Source organism: Malaclemys terrapin, chromosome 16 (genome assembly GCF_027887155.1).
Source record: "Malaclemys terrapin pileata isolate rMalTer1 chromosome 16, rMalTer1.hap1, whole genome shotgun sequence".
Taxonomy (NCBI): domain Eukaryota; kingdom Metazoa; phylum Chordata; order Testudines; family Emydidae; genus Malaclemys; species Malaclemys terrapin.
In genome coordinates this window covers 20,208,149-20,226,506 of record NC_071520.1, presented here as the reverse complement: position 1 = coordinate 20,226,506, position 18,358 = coordinate 20,208,149, and the positions used below count along the sequence as shown (strand labels likewise).

General features: G+C 45.3%; 1 protein-coding gene across 1 annotated transcript in view; it reads left to right on the top strand.

The window, feature by feature from the left end:
• MMP17 (matrix metallopeptidase 17) overlaps nucleotides 1-18,358 on the top strand; it is a 117,190-nt gene that overhangs the window by 61,399 nt on the left and 37,433 nt on the right. The window contains exon 2 of the mRNA XM_054007025.1: nucleotides 16,334-16,466. Within this exon, the coding sequence (XP_053863000.1) occupies nucleotides 16,334-16,466 (133 nt within the window). The remainder of the gene's footprint in view (nucleotides 1-16,333; nucleotides 16,467-18,358) is intronic.

The following is an 18,358-nucleotide window of genomic DNA, read 5'->3' as shown; positions in this document are numbered from 1 at the left end:
TTTCCTTAAAACCTCAGAGAGATGTCACAGTACCAGGTGCTGATTAGTCATTGCAAATAATTTATTTGACTAATATCTCCTCCCTTTTTCCCCCATTGGCAAATTATCCACCAACAGGTTATGATTCAAATGAATGTATTTGCAGTTGTTCTGTGGATAGTTTGTGTGAACTAACAGTAGCCTATGCATTATTCACAAAGTGGTTTCAAAAAGTGCTTTTTGCTCATTACTTGCACTGTATAATTGCTCAGCTGAGTCATATGGTGGTGGTGTTTCCCAGTTGAATTCCCCTTTTCCCTTCACCAGTTACCCACAGAATCAATAATCATTCCAAACTCCTATGCCAAATATAGACAGAGCTTTTCCGAAGCACCACGCAAGTCCCATGTCCAGGGTGGCTATTTCGTAGCCCTAACATTGTGACGCTGTGGCTTTCAGCACATGGGCTTGTGAACAAAAACTCACTCGCTGTGATGTTTGCTGTTAAGAGGTTGTGAATGCCAGTGAGGCCAGTTAAATTTAAATTTATGGAGATATCCTATCTCCTAGAACTGGAAGGGACCTTGAAGGTCATCGAGTCCAGCCCTCTGCCTTCACTAGCAGGACCAAGTACTGATTTTGCCCCAGATCCCTAAGTAGTCCCCGCAAGGATTGAACTCACAACCCTGGGTTTAGTAGGCCAATGCTCAAACCACTGCGGGTTTTATTCACAGGAGGGCTTGCAAATGTTTTTGCGATAGTCATGTAGGTCTGGGGCCAACAAACTGGGCCTGATCCTTCATTTCATGCCCAGGAAAACTTTTGGTTCATTTGCTTGTGTTTTGGATCCTCAGTGCTACCACTTCAGTACTTAAAACTAAATGGGATGGTGCAGTTCAGAAGCACTAAGGCCTGATCCAAAAGCTGTTGAAGTCAATGGAAAGACTCCCATTGCCTTTGATGGGCTTTGGATCAAGTCCTAGTAGAGAACACAGCCCTAAGAGCTTTGAATTCATGGGTTGTACAGGATTGCCGAGTTCCCAGACACTGGTTCTGTTGTAGGCATGAAGGGGCTCCTGAAAGAGAAACTCTGAGCCATCTGTGCCATATCATGCATATGCTTAAATAGCTAGGCCACATTCGGGATCGTGCCAAATTGGCCAGAGGATCAGGAAGCCACAACCAGTCCCTCCGAGCTGTGCCCAGCAGAACTTGGGCAGAGCAGTGAGCCATGGCCTTGGTTTCCAATGTGGCCAATGGAATGTGGTGTTAGGAGAGCCGGCTAGGTTTTCAACGTGGATTCAGTGGGCAAAGCTCTGCCCTTGCTTACAGGCACACAGGTCTTGTTGGCATCGCTGAATTCAGTGGGTACATGGTTCCTCTTCTGAAGCATCTAGTTCTGGACACTGTCAGCAACAGCATAGTGGCTTAGGTGGACCATGGGTCTGATTCTATATTCTTACATGGAGCCGTTACAGGAGGGGGAGCCCTGGGTGCACCAGACAAGGGGTGCAGGGGACAAGTCCTCTCCTTTTAACAGTCTCCTTGAATGTAACCCTTGCGCCCACAGATCTAGAGTTTGATCCGATGTCCTTTACTGATGAGTTCAGGGCCTGGCTCAATAAATCTGACATTGTGCTCGAGGGTGTGTGTGGGGAGGAGGGTTAAACTACAAGGTAAGTACAAAACCGTTTGACTGACTTTCAAAATGGCAGATAGGATGTGGGCCAGCCCTGTACTCCCCATTCTCAAGAAAGGAGCCCAGGCACCAGAGAGAGAACTAGGGAGAAGGCCTGTGAGCCAGGGGCACGTCAGCAGCAGTTCTGAGATCACATGGAAAAGAGACCAGTGTTGATGATGTCTCGTCATTTTCAGTCTTTTTATGGTTGGGAGAGGAGTCGCTCTCTTCCCTTCTTTCATTGCTGCTGCTGGAGCACCCTCTTGTCCCTGACTGTGCGAGGCGTCCCCTCCCACACGGAGTACGTGGAAGGAGATTGCACACTGGCTTGTTGATATAAATGAGGTTTGAATGAGCCTGTCAATTAACCTGAAAATTACAACGTTCAGTTACACCCTAGCCTGGCTCAGCCCTGGTGTCAGGAGGTACAGGTGCTGAGAGGTATTCCTGAGACTGGATCCAAACTCTTCTGCCAGCAGTTCCATACCATATGTTGCTATAGTAATTGCTTATTTTTTTATTGAGTGGAACAATAAAGTGTTGTCTAAATCCCAGCTGATGGCATGAGTGCAAGCTGGGCTGCCAGAAGGCTACACTGATATATGTGCTGCTTCATTCTTGATGAGAGCATTAAACCCTCTATTTCCTAACAAACAGCTGCCTTTGCATGCATGAACAGGGAAAGACAAAACTCGCTCCGTGTTTGTCATAGCGATGGCTTCCAGGATATACTCTGTGACCTTTTAAAGTCATGGGCCCAGATTCTCTGTAGCATCCAGGGCAACTGTCAGGGAGCAGATTGCAACTCCCAAATTCCACCTTGCTATAAGCTAGAGCAGCCCCCAGGCTGCTGTGACTTAAAGCAGCTGTCAGTGGTTCCCAAGAGACTGTCCACCAGCCTGGGGACAGCCGGAGCACAGATTGCCGTGGCCACTTCTCCTTCCCATCCCTGACATTGCCCCTTCCCTGAAGGCTGCAGAAAAGGTGGTATAGGAGCTGGCTCTATGTCTGCTAGGGGCTCTCCCAGACCGGGGAGGGTTATCTCCAACTGGAGAATGATGAGCAATGTCTACTCCCTTTCCACAGACAAGGCTAGAGAAGCTGGCCCATAGAGCCTGTCACCCATACAGCCTGCTAGTGAGTGAGGCTGCTGGATGAATTGTTGCTAACACGGCTTCAGGTAAGCGCAGTGCAGCGGGAGCAGGGTTTTCTAAAATGATTACCTCTGTATTATTGCCTGGTTTTATACACTATAAAGATCAAGCATGTTTATCTGACTATTTAATTAACATCCCATGACCATTTCAGTAGAATGTGTCCTGGGACTTCCTTTTTAAAAAAAAAACAAAACCCTAAAATGCTGGTTTAAGAAATTACCACTATGACAGCCAGCATTAGGCGTACCGAGGGCTGAGCAGACATTATCCAGTGAAACTGCTTTTTGATGGGAAATTGGGTTTTTGACTAAGTGGACTTTTTCATCGAAAGTGTCTGCTTTCTGTGGAAAATTTACTTTTTTGGAGGGGCGGGGGTCAAAATACCCAATGGCCTGAAAATCAAAATACTTAGGTTTGGGGCTGAAATTTTTCAGTATTTTGAATTTCTGCCAAAATTTAGACATTTTCTGGCTTTTGCCAAAATTTTCCACAGGGAGGAAAGAAACATTCAATCAGTTCTAGGTAATCCCCTTCCCCCCACTAAACAGTCTCTCCCCCCCTCCTCATAATAATAATACCACCACCCTGAGCTAGCACTTCTTATCAGTAGATCTCAAAGTGCTTTACAGAGGAGATCAGCATCAGTATCCCCATTTTACAGATGGGGAAAGTAAGACTCAGAGACGCCCAGGGTCAATAACTCAGTAGCAGAGTCAGGAATGGAAGCCAGGTCTTCCCAGTCCAGTGCACTGCCCCCTAGGCCATACTGCCTGCCCTTTTTATGGCTGGAAATTGAACTAAAAATTATAGACAAAGGCACAAAAACTTTTCCTTTCTTTGACTCATTCAGAGAGAAAATTTCCTTCCCCCTTGTAGACCAAGCCTCAGCTGACTGGGTGTGCGATGCAGGGTTTTCACCATCTGCCTAAGCACCAGGGACCGATTCTCTGTTGCCCTGCCCCTTGTGTAATCATTGACTGCAGCACAAAGTGGATGTAGAATGTTCCCAATTCGCAACAGTCCTGCTTTATGCCCATTTTGCACTGCTGTAAATCCCTCTTCAAGGTGCAGGGCAACATAGAGTCAGGCCACAGGTATTGGTCCTGCCCATCCAACTGATGGATGCAGCCCAATCCGATCATGTATGGCAAACCTTGTGTTCCAGTTCCGGCTGCCCACAGCTGCCAGCTAACAAATGAGCAATGCTTCAGTTGCTGTATTCTCCCTGCCAGTTCTTCACTGACGGGGATGTACCATGTCCAACGGCATCAAAGGATGCTATGTTATACCACGAATGCTGGCACAGGAGCTGCTGTCTCAGAATTGTAGGTTGTGCCCTTCTGCATCACTGCTGTTGTTAATCTAATTGAATGTTTAAAAGGGAAAAAAGAAATCATTAGCAGTTGCATTAATGGCTACACAGAATTCTACGTGCTGTATTAGCTTGGATTAAACGGCTGTTTGGATTCAAGTGAACTCCTCCCGCATGAGCTAATGGAATTGCTCCTTCAGTTCAGCAGCAGATGCAACCAAATTCCTGGTCCTAATTCAAGCTGCAGTTTCTCCTCCTAATGAATTAATCAACTGATTATGTGCACATTGTATCACATTAGAGAGGTGTGTCAACCTTTGGGTGAAAATTATTGGTGCTTGTGAAAAAACATTACCTCGGGAGAACGTGTCCCTTGGGAAAAACACAGCATCATACCCTTTGCTATAATTAATTGGCCTTATTCCTAGAGTCATTTGGTCTCACAAAACTCATTTAAAAAACTTAAGAAAAATCCAAATAACTGAAAGCAATTTCCCTATAATTAAGGGTTTGGGGTTTGTTTGTTTTTTAGCTTCCACTCTATTTAACTGTAGCACTGGAGATCAAATAAATCCTGATTGGGGCATTTGTACTGGACATTTAGGTTGTTGTAGGGTTTTTTTTTTACTCCTGTTGGCCATTAATCTTTTGAAAGCAAGTATCTGCATTTTCTTCTTCTGTGTTTGAAAAGATAAGGCCCTGGTAGCTTTCAGTGCCTCTTAAGGCATTTGTTTTTCATTGTCTTGTTTGCAAGCAGTTTCTTACTGAACTGTTGCTTGGGGAGAGAGAGAGCTGTATGAATAAATGATTTTTTAGTTCTCTGGCTGTTCTGAAAAGTAAAAAAAAAAAAAAAAATTATTTCAGGTCAACCTGAAAATTTTCAATGAACAAACAGGGAAAATAAAATTAATTTAGGCTTGTTTTCATCTCAAACTGTTGATTTTTTTTTTAAGTAAAAATTGAAACAAAATGTCTTTTGGGATCAATAAATGACAGCATTTGGTTTGGGAAATGTTGAAATGAAACTTCCATTTTTTCAGATTTTTTTCCTAAGTTTTTTCCAACTGGAACAATTTGATGCATTTGACACAACTCAGTGTTTTGGCTGACTTGAATCTGCATTTTTATCTGAAAAATTTCATCCAGCTCTAAAAAGAGGGGGCAGAGTTAAGGAGATTGGAGAGTCCTAAAGTGCTACCGGTTGTTTGTTTCTTTTCCTATTGCCCTTCCCTCTCTGCCTTCCTCCAAATGATTCCAGATGGGAAGATTATGTTTCAAAGCTTTATTGAATGACATATATATTATATACACAGAGAAATAGCTCCATAACTGCAGTGCATCAAAGGAGAGTTTTATTAACTGCTTAACTGTTGCAGAGAAGAGCAAATACATCAAGCAGACACAAACTGCTGTGCTGCCAGATGTTCTTTACATCCTGATGTTCATTTGATTTTAGTAGCATCCATTTAATGCTTTGGTGTTTACAGATGCTAGAATAAGCTACCTGTCCAAGGTATCAGCACTGGCAGGTTTTAAGAAGCTTTGGATATCTGGCTTTCAGGAGCATTGTCAAAGCAAATAAATAAATAATTCTGGGAATGAGCATCCTAGGAATGCTATTAATACATAATGGGAACTGGGATTGGTCATAGATATCTGCTAGTCGAGACGGAGTTTTGTTTGTGTTGCACTGGGGCAGGCTGCTGGGTTGTACTTTAAGATGCTGGTGTGGATTGTATGATTGTTTCCTGTCTTGAAAGTGAGTTCTGTTTCTCATTCTATCCCAGCAAGCAAAAATTTCTTATAAATACGATGGAGGTATGGGAGTACCTGGGTGTTCCAGTCACAAAGGTATTTTTAAAAAGTCCTGTACTCCTTGGTACTCCTTACAAAAGCAAAGCCTATGTGATCACGTGCATGTGATACGAGTGAAAGGCAGCCTTTTCCAGGAGTGGAATACTTATATATGTCTTGTTCCTTCCTACATATGCATACAAGGAACTGAGTCAGCACGCACAGCAGCAGTCTGTACACACCAATGAGCCAAAGCTAAATTTGGGGATTTGTTCGAACAGCCTTGATGGTATCCCCTTTAAATGAATCAAAACAACAGGTAGCTTGGTTAATGTTTCAGTGATTCAGGCAATCATTTATTCGAGGTGCTGTTTGGTAGAGCTTTTCATAAAATATTAACAAAATGAAGCGTTGAGCCGTAAAACATGTCTCGTCTCAAAGCAGGATGAGTGAAAATATCCGTATGATCCCCCAAAGAGTAATTTATCACGCAAGATTGTAAAGGGAAGTATAAATACACAGGCATATTACCTATGGGTACCTCTGCACGTATGGCAGCATGCAGAGGACAGACACTGCATGCCCAGCCAGCATGGGTATAAATAGTGTAGACATGGCTTAGGTGAATAGTGTCCGCCAGGCCTGAACCCCCTACACAGCTTTCTACATGTCCAAGAAAGGGCCTGCAAGGGCACCTGGGACCATAGGCTGCTGGTGCTTCCACCTCACCACTGGAAGACGCCTTTAAAGCTAGGTTCAGCAGGAAGTACCACCCACCAGCGCCTGAGTGGCGGCTCTCATAGCCCACTGATTGGCTGATACTAGTATTTAAACTGGGAGCCAGCATGGGGTGGTGTCTGAGAAGCAACATGGACTGCCTGCCCGCTTCTGCTCCAGACCCTGCTTGCTGTAGACCTTAGATGCTGGCTTCCGCCCCTGGTTTGTCTTTGACTTTGCTATTCAATTGCTGTCTATCACCTGGTGCCCATCCCTGACTTTCTGGTGTCCTGGCCTGGCTCCACTCTGATCCTGTTATCTGTCTGCCACCTGTAACTTGGTGCCTGACCCTGACTTCCTGGCATTCTGACCCTTGACACCCTCACCTCTACATGGCTATTTCTAGCAGGGTAGAGTACTGCCGCTTCCCTGCTGCAGTGAAAGACTGGCTGTTCCAGAACCTTTCTCCACTGCCTCCCCACCTGCCAGGGCTTTTCACTGCAGTGTGTAGCTACCGGGGTAGTGCCTGTACTCTATGCTGTTGTAAGTACAGACACAGCTGATGTGTAATGTGTATTGTTCAGAGGGTTTCCCCAAGTGCTTTGCAGGCAGCATATGTACAAGCATCATTTCACTTCATCTTGAAAAGAACCCATTTCTTCGGTGGAAGTTGGCAGCTGTTTAGCAACTGCACTGTAGTCACATGTAAAAGTTTAGGACAGGAAGTGAAAAAATAATCCCGTGTCCAACTCAAGCTGCGGATAATCTCTCCCGAGAGCTTTTAAACACAATGTGACAAAGGGTAGAAGCATTACTTGGTCCTTAATGTGCAAGGGCTTAAATTCAAGGGAGTGTCCTCATCTTCCCTTCCCACCCCCAGCTGTGCTCAGGGGAAGAACTATACACCTTAGAGGGCAAGGGTCTTGTGCTTAAGGCACTGGAGTAGTACTCAGGCAATCTAGGTTCAGTCCTTCGTTCTGTTGCAAATGTCCTGTCTGATATTGGCTAATTTCCTTCTCCCTGAATTAAGTCCCTACCTATGCAATGAGGATAATAATACTTCTCTTTTCAGAGCAGCAGCCGTGTTAGTCTGTATCCGCAAAAAGAACAGGAGTTCTTGTTATCTTGATTATCACTTCAAAAGTTTTTTTCTCTTACTTAATTGGCCTCTCAGAGTTGGTAAGACAACTCCCACCTGTTTATGCTCTCTGTATGTGTGTATATATATCTCCTCAATATTTATTCCACTCTATATGCATCCGAAGAAGTGGGCTGTAGTCCACGAAAGCTTATGCTCTAATAAATTTGTTAGTCTCTAAGGTGCCACAAGTACTCCTGTTCTTTTTGCGAATACTTCTCTTGTCAGTTTACATGGACTGTAAGCTCCTCAGGTCAGAGGTTGGCTTTTACCATGTGTTTCTAGAGCACCAAGCACAACGGGACCCTGACTTTGGTCAAGTCCTCTTGGCGTTATTGTAATCATAATCCTACAAGAGGCTGCTTAGGAGACAGAACAGAGAGAAGGTCGGATTCATGATGCAGAGGAACCTTGGGGTGCGGGAAGGAGATTTTTCTGTTTACTTTTCTGATTACGCTGGATTGTAATGGCCACCCTCTGACCCTCAAGGATCAATCACAAAACCGAGCAAAACCTTTTTGGGGGCTGTCGGCTGATCCCACCAGGAAAACCACAGCGTTGAGAAATCATCCATAAAACAATAATAATCTTTACATGTGTTTCAAAATGAAGCATCTAATTGTGCGGCAGAGCAAAAGGTAAAAATAAAACTAAAGTATACAAGAAATGGAAGTGCAGTTCTAACCTGGAAATTGACTCTACCAAGGGCATTGTGAAGTTTCATGTTTACTGGGATCGACTTTTTGTTCTCTGGTTGCACATGCCCTGGCACAATGGGGTCCTGCTCCATGACTGGGGCTCCTATGCTAAACATGTAATAATATTGTCTGTCCTTATCTTCCAGATCAAATCAGTTTACAAGTAAAAGGATCTGAGATTCAAGCAGGGTGTTTTCCTGCCTTGTACATTGGAAAAAAAATTCCTGCAATTGGAGCTTTGTTGATAAGCATAAACCAGGCTCTGCTCCATCTGACTCTCCAACGTCTGTGCTGATTCTGCAGAACCAACAGAAATAAAAAGTAATGAAAGCTTATTTTTAGTTAGTAAAATGAGTGGTTCAGACCCTGGGAGCATCCTGGATGCACCCAGGGATCTGTGGAGTAACCATAGTCACATTGTTAATATAGTGAGTCACCTTTCCAAAAAACCCTGCATTTTAAACTGCGGTTGCTTTAAAACATCTTTCAGTAATGTATTGGTCACCAACCACAGCAGGATATGTAGGGGAAGAATACATTAAATCAAGCCAGTTAAAAATTATAGCATTTTCCTCCACCCTCAAAAAACATACTGAACCATAGAAGTGCTTTATTAAACTGTATCCCAGCAGGAACTGGTATAAAAGATGACACTTCTAAACCAAAAACTAAATCCTGATTCTAATGAAGTTCTGTGCTCTGTGGAGGATGGGAAAACATTCACCTATAAATAAGCGAAGGCAGAAAAACACAGAGGAGGAATTAAAATAAGGGTTCTGCCTTAATTCCATCTTAATTAAAGGTCTGCCGTCAAATAATTTTTTAAATATGATGTAGCCTCTCTCACCCCTGCTCCTCATTGTTTATAATGTACCCTTTCAGCTCTTTCCCAATTAATCCCATATTTCCCAATTTGAGGGAAGCATATTTTCTCCTTGCTCCCGGAGACAGTAATAACTGAGCAGAGTGAGGGTGATCGCATTGTGGCAGTGACAGCTGGCAGGGTAGCTGGGATCAATCAGAAAACAGATTGGGATTGTTTAGATAGTTGCTCTTAAGATTTTACAACTGTCTCTCTCTGTGTATGTATGTACAGCACCTCGCACAACAGGCCCTCGGTCTCAGGGTATGCCTATGCTGCAATGATTGCAGCTCAGGGAGGCATACCTGTGCTAGTTTTAATGTAGCCAGCACTGGTACTAGTAGCAGTGAAGCTATGGTAGCACTGCCTTCAGCACAGGCTGCAGCAAGGTCGCCTAGAACAGTGGGTAATCACTCAGGCAGCTAATCAGGGCTGAAGGCCACGTGGCTGTGGCTTCACTGCTACCAGTACCTGAGCGAAAGCTAGCTTGATGATGTCTGTACCAGCTGCAAACGCACACACCTCCCAACACGCAATGCAGTACAGACATACCCTCAGTCAGGGGCCCTGGGCTCTACTCTAAAAAAACAAATAATTCCCATTGATCTCCACCATTTCTTTTTCTACTGGTTAATATAAGACCCGTCGTCTCTCCTGCCTGGAATCTTAATCCCCTGTCTCAAGGATTTAAAATGTTTTGATATCCTGCCTCCCCGCCTTAGACCCAGCCTTGCTCCAGCAGTTCCCCTGCTGGGTGGAATGTGATTCCCGGCTCCATCCTGGGGATGGCTAGGGAGCCAGTACAATGTTTCATCAATAAACACAATGCCTCCATTTTAAAGGGAAGTCTCTATGCCAGTCATCTGCTCAGCACCGAACAGCCAAGGGCCCACAGCTGTGTTTATCAACCACAATAGAAGTTAGGGTTCGGCTGAGCGAAAGCGTCTTTGGACATTACACAGTGCCACACAGGCACTTGTTTCTTTTCTTTTCTTTTCTTTTTCTTTTCCAAGCATGAAAACAATGGCAGAGTCTTTAAATATTTTATCAGCAATGAAGCTGGATCATCCTGGATTCTTTTCCATTTTTTTGTCTGTCTTTGTAAACTCTTGGAACCAGGGGGAAAGATTCTCCCTGGGTAGTGACAGCTTTGAAAATGAATGGGGTGCACTATTGGCATTATAGTGCCTGGGGCTCTTGTGCTAGGTGCTATACTTACACACAATAAGAGACCGTCGCTGCTCAGAAGAGTTTAGAGTCTAACCAGACAAAACGGACAAAAGGCGAAAGAAAAGGAATTGCTATTATGCCCCTTTTACAGATAAAGAAATGAGACAGAGACAGCATAAATGATTTGCTCACACTCACACAGAGAAGTTTTTCTAGAGCTTGGAACTGAACTCAAATCTCCTAAGTCCTAGCCCAAGATCTTTATATAACAAAGCCACCTTCCTCTCTTAGCCAGTGCAGTGTTAGTTATGCTCTTCTCGTGTCACCTTGGAGCAGATGGTGGGGTCAGTTGCAGAGCTGGTTGGGAATTTTTCAATAAAATATTTTTTCATCAAAGAATGTCAGTTAGTTGAAACTGAAACTTTTAGTGGGAAAGAGTTGGTTTCAGTGAAGTTCTCAACTTGAAAATGTTTTTGAATAAAAATTTCAGGTTTTCAGAACATGCCGTTTTGGCATTTTTGACATGAAAAAATCCAATTTTCCACTTTGAGACAACTCGTTGTTTTGAAATAAGCTAATGAAATTAAAATAAAACATTGCAAAAGTATTGAAATGTTTTGACCCGAACTTATTCTTTTGGAGGTGTGTTTTGTTTTTGTTTTGTTTTGTTTTGTTTTTTTGTTAGAAAACATTTTTGAGCTTTTGAATTTTTGCCCCAATTCAGGACAAATCTCAAGAAATCTTTGAGGAAGGGAAAATAGTTTCCCACCCACTTCTATTCAATTGTCATTTTCTCCAAATCCAGTTTCTCTTCCCCTAGCCTACACAAATTAAGAACAGTGAGGGAGGGAGAAGTTACATCTTCTGTTTGAAGAGATGGTGGCATCCATCCTTGGCAAGGGCGTCTCAAGCATGAATCACTGTAGGGTGCTGCACACCATACTTGGTATAGAGCAGCTGGGGACAGGAAAACTAGTAGTATGGATTGTCCTTAAATCTAGAATGAAATAATCTAGATTGAGCATTGTGAGTAAACCCTGAGAAAGTCATTGGTGGGTCTGCCATTCTTTAGGCAAAGCAGCAATAGGGCGTTTTTAGCTGCAGAGAGCTCCCACCATTGTCCTAAATGTTTTGAAGCTCAAGATGATAAACTCTTTTTTAAAAAGATGAATAAAGTAGTTATTGCTATAGCTAAATCATTGAAGGCTTCCCCTGGACTGATCCCCTTCTCCAGCTCTTTCACCCACATCTACAAAGTTCTGTGCCCTTTTCTTTGCCTTTTGTCTTCCAGTGCATTCTCCAGGAGGGCAACAGGGAAGCTGATTTAGTTAGGTCTGCAGTGTACAAAAGGTTCTGCTACAACTAGAGGATAAATGATACTGTCTCCATGGCTGTGGAGGAAACCAAATTAAACCCCACGGTCCCTGGCAGTCGACGGGCTGACGTAGGGCTCCATGTCACAGGCGATTTCTCAGGAGCAATTTGTGTAGCTAATTGCTGTCACCGATGTTTTTCCTATGCAAAGGGACAAATAAAGCAGCAGGAGCAAACACTGATGACAGCATTCAGCCCGGCTTTCAGACCACACTTCCCAGCAGATGGGATAAGAGTTAAGTCTCTCTCACTGTGGTCTTTGGTAGCTAATATGTTCCTAGCAGTTGAGTTACTGAATCTGGGAGCTACATTTAAACAATGTGAAAAAGCAGCATAAGCAATTTTCCCTATTCTAATACTGTGCAATCGCGCTAAAATGAGCCAACCATGTACGAGGGCAAGGAGACAACTGACTAGCCAGAGAGAGACCAGGAACCAGAGGCCTGGCTCTTTGAAAGAAATGGCTGAATTTGCTCTCCTAGCAAGCATAAGAAAACCTAGAAGGGAGTTGTGTAAGTGTGAGCCCACTTAACCCAGTGCATCAATAGGGACTTGAGAACTCTCTGTCCTTGAAGGGTGTTGGGAAACTGGGCAGTCAAGCATCAGTGGTAAGCAGAAATTGACTCACAGCATTAATCTTACCAAAATAAGTTAATGGTGTATTGACCATGGTAAAAGCCTAAATCAATGTCAGTTCTTAGTGGCGTGGTAGATCAATATGTCTTTTGATACTGATAAAAACCACAGGAGTCATGTATTCGCAGTAATATAAAGTTCTCCTCTGCAGCTCCTTCTGCATTGACTGGAGACAAGAATGGGAGTAAGTGGAAGGCCTCCTTGGAGATGATCAGGCACTGGGCAGAGAGGTGGTGGTTAGGTTTCTTATGGGCCATACTACTCTAGATTATAAAAAAATATATGTGCTTGACTCTATATACATACACTGAGGTCATTGGCAGAGAGGTGGCTAAACATGGGGGGAGAAAAGTGGGCGTAAACCCATCCACCCTTCCTCTTAAATAAATAAAAATCAGGACTGTCCTCTGAAAATCATGGGCAACTCTGAATGGTTTCGTTCTCCTCCACTGAACAAAGATTGACTTTTTCTTGTGCAGCAAGAGCCAGCGTAGCTGCCACTCATTTATACAATGTTCAGGCTGTGCCCCGTTATTACCAGCAATTTTCATAGCAAGAATGCGGCACAGCTTTGAGAATGGAGTTTTTACATACAAGCTTGCGGTAGAGAGCTCGTTCATTGCTTCTTGGCATGTGGCACTAAATTGGTGGCTCTTGGTTTGGTTTTAGTGATTTCTTGGCAATGAAATGGAAGATATTTGGTTTTCTTTAAGAGCATTTAGTGTTCCTGCAAGATGCCGGAATGGTATTCTTTTTGTCCTCCCAATAGTAACAGTACGCACAGCCACCCTGCCAGTGGGCTTTACCCTGCGCTAAAGGTAGCGGCTGAGAGGGGAAAGTCAATTTTCATGGACCATTCAGTACTTGGTCTCTCTGCTGATCTTGCCAATAACAGGGGAATTATAGCTGTAATGGGAAGTTCTTCATTAAGAGCCTGACGCAAAACCCATTGGAGTCAATGGGGGACTTTCCACTGACTTTGGCTCAGGCCCTCGGGAATGTACGAAGACTCCCAAATTCATTTTGCATTGGTGACCAAAGAACCAACCACTTCTGGTCAGGGGAAGGGTTGAACAAGTAGCCTAGACTTGAAAGGCTCCCTGTGCCGTTATCAATGGGATATTATATTTTTAAAAGGGTTTTTTTTAAGTTTATATGTGTATATACACACACAAAGGCCATTGGTCTCCTGGAAATGGCCATTTTAGTGTGGGTCAAATTATTTTTGGCCCAAATCTGTTGAACAGTTTCCCATTCTGTGGCTCTTGATGCCTCAGAAGAAATAATAGAGAGAGATATACCTATCTCATAGAACTGGAAAGAACCCTGAAAGGTCATAGAGTCCGGCCCCCTGCCTTCACTAGCAGGACCAAGTACAGATTTTTGTACCAGAGCCCTAAGTGGCCGTGTAGTAGGGTCGCACTGGGGCTCTACCCTCCAGGACGGAGGGGCGCCACACCGGCTCACTGTAGCACAGACAGTCAAAGCTCAGGTCCCTTTACGCAGGGGCTGAGCGGCCCACAGTTCAGGGAGCTCAGGCCCTTGGATGCAGGGGCTGAGCAGACAAGCAGTTAAGGAGCCCAGGGTCCTACACCTGAGCGTTGGGTGAGGGGGAAGCCTGCCACCTGTGAGCGGGGTGGCAGGGGGGGAACGCAGGCCCACCCACTCCACTGCGTTCCAGCCCGGGGCCCTAGCAGTGGTTACTGCCGCTGCTGGTCAGTGGGGTATCCTGACCAAAACACACTGACATCAGTTCACAGGCCTCTGCAGCCTGACTGGGGTCGGCTACCCCCGGCCTACTTCTGTGTTCCCCCTCGGGGCCTACCTCGTTGGCAATGCCGGGTTCGGGCCAGTCCAGCAGCATCGGTTCCTCTGGTGCGGGGCTTGGGGGCCGGTCCGGCAGCTCTTCCCCAGGGTAGCTGGCACGGGGCAGGCTTGGCCAGTCCTCCTCGGGGTACCTGGCTCGACCGGCGCGGCGGGGTAGCAGGCGGCTCGCGGCCTGTGGCTGTCTCCCAAGCGGGAGCTCGGCCCGGGACGTCTGTTCTCTCTGCCGGCCTGGGCTCCACTGAGCTCTGCCGGTGGGCTTTTATACTTCCAGGTTGGGGCCGTGACCTCGGAGGGGCGGGCCCCGGACCCGGTGGCTCGCCCACGCTGGGGTTAGAGGAGGCTCGGCCCTATTGGAGACGGAGGGGCGCCACACCAGCTCACTACAGGCCCCCTCAAGGATTGAACTCACAACCCTGGGTTTAGCAGGCCAATGCTCAAACCACTGAGCTAGCCTTCCCCCCTGTTTATAAACTGTGCTGCTCATATCTCACTTTGGTGACATTCTTGTTCATGTTGCCTGTCAGCTGATTAGGAGAGTTGAAGAGAAGCTCTTTCAGTGTGTGTGACAGGATGGTTTCCCTGGAAGCCCGTTGTAATTTTGTGTCTTCCTGAGTTTCCTCTGTTTAAGCTTTGGGCTCATCTGCTGGGGGTCTTGGGTGATTGCGGCTACTCTGAGAGCTGCCTGGAACTTTAGCTAATTGGTAATCATTTCATAAATTGCCACCTGGTTCCTATTAAGGAGCCTGATCCAACTCCTACTGAAGCCACTGGAAAGACTCCCACTGACTTTAATGAGAGTTGGGTTGGGCCCTAAATCAGATGATGGTGAAGATGAGATATAAAACCACGTGAGCCTCTAATCTCTCTTCAGTGGAACCCACCAGCTTTGGTTTGCTTGAGTCTCAGTGAACCTCAGTGGCTGGTTTGCTTCTCACGGTTTTAATGATTTGAGGTTCCAAAACTCATCACGAAACTCGGAACAAAACAATGCAAACCCAAGTGAAGTGCATCGAATCCAAGAACACTGGGCTGTCTCCACCCCACCCGTGGCTCCCTAGCACTTCCCCACCTATAGACATTTTCAGGGAGCAGATGAAGGCCCCTGTGCCCATCTTCAATCACTGGAGCCATGCCGTCTCCGCATCTGCAGCGTTTGGGGCACTAGCCTGCCACTCCCCAAACCCCCAAGATATCTTCCTTGAATGAACTGTCCGTTCCAGGTCCCACTGCTGCCTCTCCACTTTCAATCTACCTCTTTCCTAGGCTTGAGATGTTCCCTGAGTGCCCTCATGGTAAGAAAGCCCCGGTTTCCTGGTTATCAGGCTGTGTTTTCTGGGATGTCTCAGGCCCCAGAATAGAATAAGTCAGTAACAAGAAGGCAGTAGCAAGTCCCAGTGGATTAACTGAGGCCCTGTTGCTAAAGGAAGGGTGAGTAGGCAGGCAGGCAGAAGTTTTACTCTGAGGATGTGGAGAGGAATGGGTCTACCTTGCCAATTCCAGCACCATCCAAACACTGTAGAGGAGAGGGTGGGACCCCAGGGAACCTAACTCCTGCCCCAAAGTCAGAACTATGTAGAGATGAAAAGCGGGTGAGTTCTATTTCGCTCTTTGTTATTCAGCTCCCTTAATCCTCAGCAAGTCTCCCCACAAACAGGTCTCTGCTAACAACCAACAGTCCAAAGGGAGACTAAAAGATAGCTGCATAGGCCCATGTTTTATAGCTGCTGTTGCCATGATCAAAGATAGCTTGCAGCCGGATGGGAAAATTAAATGTCAGCATTGGAATGCATGAAGGTCACTGGATTCCATTACTTAAGTAATGTATACAGATCCATTCTGACACATTCATTTGTTAACATGGACCACAAAGTTCAATGAGGAACTCAGGTGTAGACATGTAAATGGGAAAGACTTCTCCATGCAGAACCGATGGGACCTTCAGACCCTGTCATCCTATCTTTTTTTATTTCCCCCTTCTCCTTGCTTTACAGGACTGGCTGACTAAATTTGGCTACCTGCCTCCTCCAGGCCCTGTCACAGGACAACTGCAGACCCAGGAAGAGCTTGCAAAAGCCATCACAGCCATGCAGCAGTTTGGAGGCCTAGAAGCAACAGGGATACTAGGTCAGTCGGAAACAAGCACTTTCTTCTTCTGTTTCATTTTGATGATCAGCTGCAGAGATGTCTCTTAATAAGATTGGGGAGGGAGGTGCGTTCTCCTATACCACTGAGCCTGCAGAAGGATGACTGCCGGTCCCAGGAAGATCTAATGTGAGTGCAACAACGTACGGCCCAGTTTGCAGTTATAAGGAGTAATTACATGGCTCAGGTGCTTTGTTGCCTTGCGTTTTCAACAACCTGAGGCGGGCAATTATTTCACTAGCCCACATGCCCATGGGGTTCTTATTGTGCTCAGAATAGCTCTTGATGTGTTTAAAAAAGGAGAGAAACCATCAGAACTGCTGGGTTGGTTGGGTTTTTTGAATAATTGATTACATCATCCAATTGAGGAAAAATAAGCTAATTAATCGCCCAGATTCGTATATTGAACTATTCTATTGTTATCCTTCTTTTTGACAAAGAGGGCTGGGGGTGGAAAGATTGTTTCTAAAAGACCGACTCCCGGCTGTTCTTTTTGTCTTTTTCTCCTGCTCATTATACTGGTTTGCATTGAATTCTTTTTGAAGACCGCTAGGTTTTTTGGCTTTTCACTTTGCTAAGAAAGCCAGAGCTATTGTCAGGCTCTCAGCCACATTAATTTGCAGCTGCAGAAGGATGGGCTCATGGCTTAACCACAGGGTTTAGGGGTTTGGGATTCTATTCCTGGCGACTTTCTGTGTGACTGGAGGCAAGTCTTTAACCTCTTTGCGCCTCGGTTTCCCTTTCAGTGACATTGGATTCATTAATGGTTGTGAAGTGAGAGCCTCAGAAGGAAGGAATTATAGAATTATGAAAGATTACTGTTGTTGCTGTTGTTGTTTAGATACTGTGACATTGAGCGCTCCTGTGTATCCTAGTGTTCAAGAAAAGTAGTTGCTCTAGTTAAAAACATAACAAGTCAATTATTTTCTTGCCTTATTTATTCCCACCCAAAGCAGTTCAGAGTCTTACCATAAGGTTTACCACACCTGAGCCCTCCAATAGATTTCTCCCTGAGCTCCAGGGATGGGATCTAGGAAACTGATCCAGCTCCTGTTGAAGTCAATGAAACGACTCCCTTGGAGGTCCGTGGGAGTTGGATCAGACCCCCGAAGTGCAAGTCTCTTCCTGGCCTGTTGGCCTCATGCACTGCTGTGGAGTTGTCCAACCCTTTGCAAGTCCAGGTTGGCTGAACCCCACTCTTGCAATGTTGGGACTGGGTCAAGTGCATTCCCGTCCCGACGGTTCAATCACCCCCACGAGGAATTAGCCGTAGGTGAGCATCAAATGATTCCATGGTGAAGTTTGGTCGACATAAGCACACACAAGACCGGGGCTGGGATTTTCAAAGTCGGTTCTGCTTTTCTCTGAATCTGTTTGCTTGTCCCTAACAAATCTTCTCAGTTGTTTTCATTTTAAAAAGGAGGGGGGAAAGTATCATCGTAACCCTCCTAAAGTCTCTTTGTCTCTCCCTGCCTGGACACAGTTCTTACGCATAGAAACAACCTGCTGTGGTGAGGTCAGTTTGCTTTCACTGCCTTTATTTAGGAGAGAGTTAGCGAGAACCTGCTAATTAGCAGGCTCTCCTCCTTTGCCAAGTCCAGACTGTGGCTTGGCAGCTCTCGGCAAGTCCTTCTCTGAGCAGCTGCTTCCCATGTCCCAGCTCTCTGTCCACGTTTCTTATCAGCTCATCACTGAGATGCTTGCTTTCCATTTTTAATTAAATACATGAAATTATCTTTCTTTCACGTCTTATCAGAAACACCGAGAGGCCGAGGAGCAAGGTGGATTTCTTGGTTTGGGGTTTTTGTGTGTGTGTGAAATTATGAGCATAGTTTAAAATGGCTTTCACAGTCTTTTCCTTGTGAATTGGGGGT